General features: G+C 34.8%; 1 protein-coding gene across 1 annotated transcript; it reads left to right on the forward strand.

Annotated features, from left to right (window-relative positions):
• The first annotated feature begins 274 nt into the window (after positions 1–274).
• On the forward strand, positions 275–4,021 carry LOC136218648 (E3 ubiquitin-protein ligase SINAT2-like). Its single transcript, XM_066005665.1, has 4 exons — positions 275–713; positions 1,370–1,687; positions 2,382–2,768; positions 3,433–4,021. Exons 2-4 carry the CDS (start codon positions 1,469–1,471, stop codon positions 3,748–3,750), a joined length of 924 nt encoding a protein of 307 aa, XP_065861737.1. The 5' UTR covers positions 275–713; positions 1,370–1,468; the 3' UTR covers positions 3,751–4,021.

Below are 4,021 nucleotides of genomic sequence, written 5' to 3' on the forward strand. Positions count from 1 at the left end.
CTAAATTAATATTATTTAAAAAGTTAAATATATATTGATGTTTTTTAATATGTGGAACTAAATTGATACTTTTCGCAAACTTTAAACCTATTTTGATATTTTAACTGTCGAAGCTTTAAACCTCGCTATATCATGTTATTGATATCTTATCATGTTGGCATCCACTAGCCAATCATAAAAAGAAATGAAATTATAATTTATGCATTATATAATAAAAACAATAAATACAAACAAAATACATTATATAAGAAAAATAACAAAACTTGCAAAGATTGAGAGTCCCATTTGAGATGCAGCTGTTGTCTACTGTTTGTTGATACGATTTACTTCTACCGTTGAGAAAACCTAGTTTTCATTTTCATTTATATGATGTAAACATTTTAATATTAAAAGCAAACGGAAAAAGAAATAGAGTAAACAATAGAGATAATGCAGGGAATAGGCAGATCCAATTTGTGAAGAATAGTTTTGTTCTAACAAGGAGGTTTTACACGCAATTCCCGGAGGCCTGCAATCCCGCTCCTTTCTCCACGTCACTAGGGATTCCTGTTGCTTCTCCTCAATCTTTCCTTGGTGTCCGTCCTCAATTTATGCAATTATTGGACACTAAAAGACTTTGATTCAATTCAATTGAATATTCACTCTCTCTCCCATCTCTCTATGATTGATCAAGTTTCAAACCCCATTTACTCATCTGGGTTTCCAATTTCCTGGTCAGATTTTTCTTCAATTCTCTCAATTTCCTTTGTTTCTGGTTTTATGTGTTGTTGCTTAGATAATTATTTGGGGGTTTTTTTTTTATTATTGTTTCAAGTTCGAATGGATGATTCTGGCTTAGTTTCTACCTGGGTAGTTTCCTTTAATCGTGAAATTTTCTTTTATCGGTTGCTTTACTTACCCATTTTCTGTGCAATGCTAGATTGTGAAATCCCAAAATATCATCCAAAAACATAGGAGCAGAGAAGGGATTTTCCTACGTTCTTCTGCAGTAATCATATTTTTGATTGAGTGATATATCGCATTTTGTGGGTTCACACTGTTCTTTGTAGCTGCTAATTTTGTAATTAAATCTTTGAACTGGTTCAGTTCTTAGTCAGAAGCCACCTTTTTTTATTATGCTGATCATGATCTATGGGGCACTAAATTTAAACTGGTAGCTACATGAATTCTGGTATTTGACATTTGATGAATTTTATATAATTGTGAGCAGCATTAAATCTTCTCTTTGCTATAACATGATTTGGTACAGTAAAATATGATTGCTATTTGGTTCTTATGAACTTAAAATTATGTTATTTTGATATTTAAATTGGAAATATATTTTGCATTTTCATGTGCAAAACAATTTATGGCTAATTATGTTTGGCAGGATAAATCCAGTTATGAATGCCAGAAAATTTGTTGAGTGATTCTGATTTTGAAATAGACACCATAGTGCTTAGCAATTAACATCTGAGATAAAGGGATAATGGCTCCTGGTGGTATACTCTGTAAGGAGATGATTGAGTCACGTATCTCATTCGCTGATTATGATACATCCACTTCTAGTTCGGAGTTAAGAGATTCCCCTTTCAGAAAAGCCACAAGCCGTTTTTCTGGAAATGTTGGAACGTCATCAACTAGTGATGTGCAGAACCTACTTGAGTGTCCTGTCTGCATGAACTTAATGTATCCTCCCATTTATCAGGTATGCTCTTTTGAAGGATATTCAAAGAAATGGCCAAGGTTCCTTTTTAATTCTGTGTGAAATGTTTAGGGAATGGATTATGGTTGGTTAGTTTTAATGGTAAAATGGATGATGTTCAATCATACACTACTTGCAAAATAGTATGCACCTAATATCTATGGGGTTGAATGCATAGATAGTCCCCAAACTCGAGGGTTGTTTCACCACGGCCACAAAATAATAATAATTCATGTCATGATCCGTATACTTTGATTGAATTTCTTTAGAATCATTTCCAGTCCAGCATAATTCACTAAAATTGTATAAACCCATTAACTAGACATGTCATGAGCAAAAATAAAATAATTTTGGAGATGATGTGGATGTGAGATGGACATGACATGTCCAATTAATGACCTTATACAGAGTCCACAGCATCATTCCACTGAGGATTCTATTGATTTCTTCTAGAAAGAGTTTTGGTGAAATTTAATCAAAACAAGGGGTTTTAGTGACAGCAATTAAAATTTTGTGGTCATGGCGAAACAAACCCCCTAGTTGGGGGACTGTCTGTGCTTTAAACTCCATATCTGTGAGAAGGAAAACACTTCTCGAATGGATTCTTGGTTAAATTGACAATGCATAATAAGCATAGTGCCAACAACATGATAATCTCCACCTTGATCATGACAAAGTTCTTGATTATCTATTTCAGTGCCCAAATGGTCATACTCTATGTTCGTCCTGCAAGGCTAGAGTTCACAACTCTTGTCCCACCTGCCGTGGAGAGCTTGGAAATATAAGATGTTTGGCTTTGGAGAAAGTTGCAGAATCACTAGAACTTCCATGCAAATATCAGATTATGGGTTGTCCTGATATATTTCCATATTATGGCAATCTTAAGCATGAGAAGAATTGCAAATATCGTCCATACAACTGCCCGTATGCTGGGGCTGAATGTACAGTCACTGGTGATGTCCATCTCCTTGTAATGCATCTCAAGCATGACCACAAGGTTGATATGCACGATGGCTGTACCTTCAATCATAGATATGTCAAATCCAATCCGCAAGAAATTGATAATGCTACATGGATGTTAACTGTAAGATTCTTCTTTTTCAACTCAAGTTATCTGTAAGATTCTTATTGAGCATACATGAATTTGATTTTCTTCTCTCTCTCTTTAAAGATGAATATGATATGATAGTTGTATATCATTAAATTAAAGAGCTTGAAATATTCCCTTTTTATCGGTAAGATCATTCTTGAACTTCTGCAACTCCTTTTTATTTTATCACCTTTTGCTATAGACTCATAAAAAGTAGATGAAAATTTTGAGGATTTCTCCCGCAATATGTACTTACTGTTTCTGCTTAATTAGAATGTCTTTCATTTTTTTTGCATGTGTTATAAGAGTTCTATAAAAATTCTGTGAAAATGACTGTGCTGTTACAAGGCTTGTAGAGATTAGGTTGGGTCTAAGCTTACCCATTTTAGTGCCACTCGCGGTCATTGAGCTGGGTCCTGACAAAGAAAGTAGTTGCTGAAACTGCTTATGTTTTGATATTTTTGGAATCATAAATGGCAAAGGACTTTGAGCCAGTTAGTTCATGTGGTCCTCCAGTTAGGTATCCATTGCATAAATTTGAAGTGAAATCCCTATGCTTCTTTTGATTCCTGCTAACCCATTGTAGGATTGTTTCTCATGAGAAGTCTACACTACACCACTAGATGTTTTTCATTCTTGAAATGTTGGTTTGGTGCAGATATTTAATTGTTTTGGGAGACAGTTCTGTTTGCACTTTGAGGCATTTCAGATAGGAATGGCGCCTGTATACATGGCATTCCTGAGATTTATGGGCAGTGATGATGAGGCAAGGCAATTTAGTTACAGTTTGGAAGTTGGGGGGAATGGAAGAAAGCTTATATGGCAAGGAATTCCAAGAAGCATCCGCGATAGCCATAAGAAAGTTAGAGATAGCCAAGACGGACTCATCATTCAGAGAAATATGGCACTTTTCTTCTCAGGAGGTGATCAGCAGGAGTTGAAGCTGAAAGTGGCTGGACGAATCTGGAAAGAATAGTGAGATAGATAGATGTAAGATTTACAAGTTTGTTGAAAATAAAGATATGAATGTTTTCTGTAAATAGGTAGCAGTTATAACTTAATAATCATAAGTTTAGCTAAAAATGACATGGTTACAAATTCCAGTCTTTGATGAAGGAGTTTTTTCTGAAAAGACAAAAGCCATCTTTTAGCTGAATGAAAAACAAGAATTATTTGTATCCCTGGAGTGAGGATATCTGGTTGTCAATGTCTCTTTCTAGTATAATGATATTCTGGATTGATGGCCA

Source organism: Euphorbia lathyris, chromosome 2 (assembly GCF_963576675.1).
Source record: "Euphorbia lathyris chromosome 2, ddEupLath1.1, whole genome shotgun sequence".
NCBI classification, from domain to species: domain Eukaryota; kingdom Viridiplantae; phylum Streptophyta; class Magnoliopsida; order Malpighiales; family Euphorbiaceae; genus Euphorbia; species Euphorbia lathyris.

What these genes read in the sequence shown, in the direction of transcription:
- LOC136218648 (XM_066005665.1), top strand. Translation starts at nt 1,469, where the DNA reads ATGGCTCCTGGTGGTATACTCTGTAAGGAGATGATTGAGTCACGTATC. An exon ending in TGTATCCTCCCATTTATCAG is followed by an intron (nt 1,688 to 2,381) that starts GTATGCTCTTTT and finishes TATCTATTTCAG; the next exon opens with TGCCCAAATGGTCATACTCT. An exon ending in ATGCTACATGGATGTTAACT is followed by an intron (nt 2,769 to 3,432) that starts GTAAGATTCTTC and finishes GGTTTGGTGCAG; the next exon opens with ATATTTAATTGTTTTGGGAG.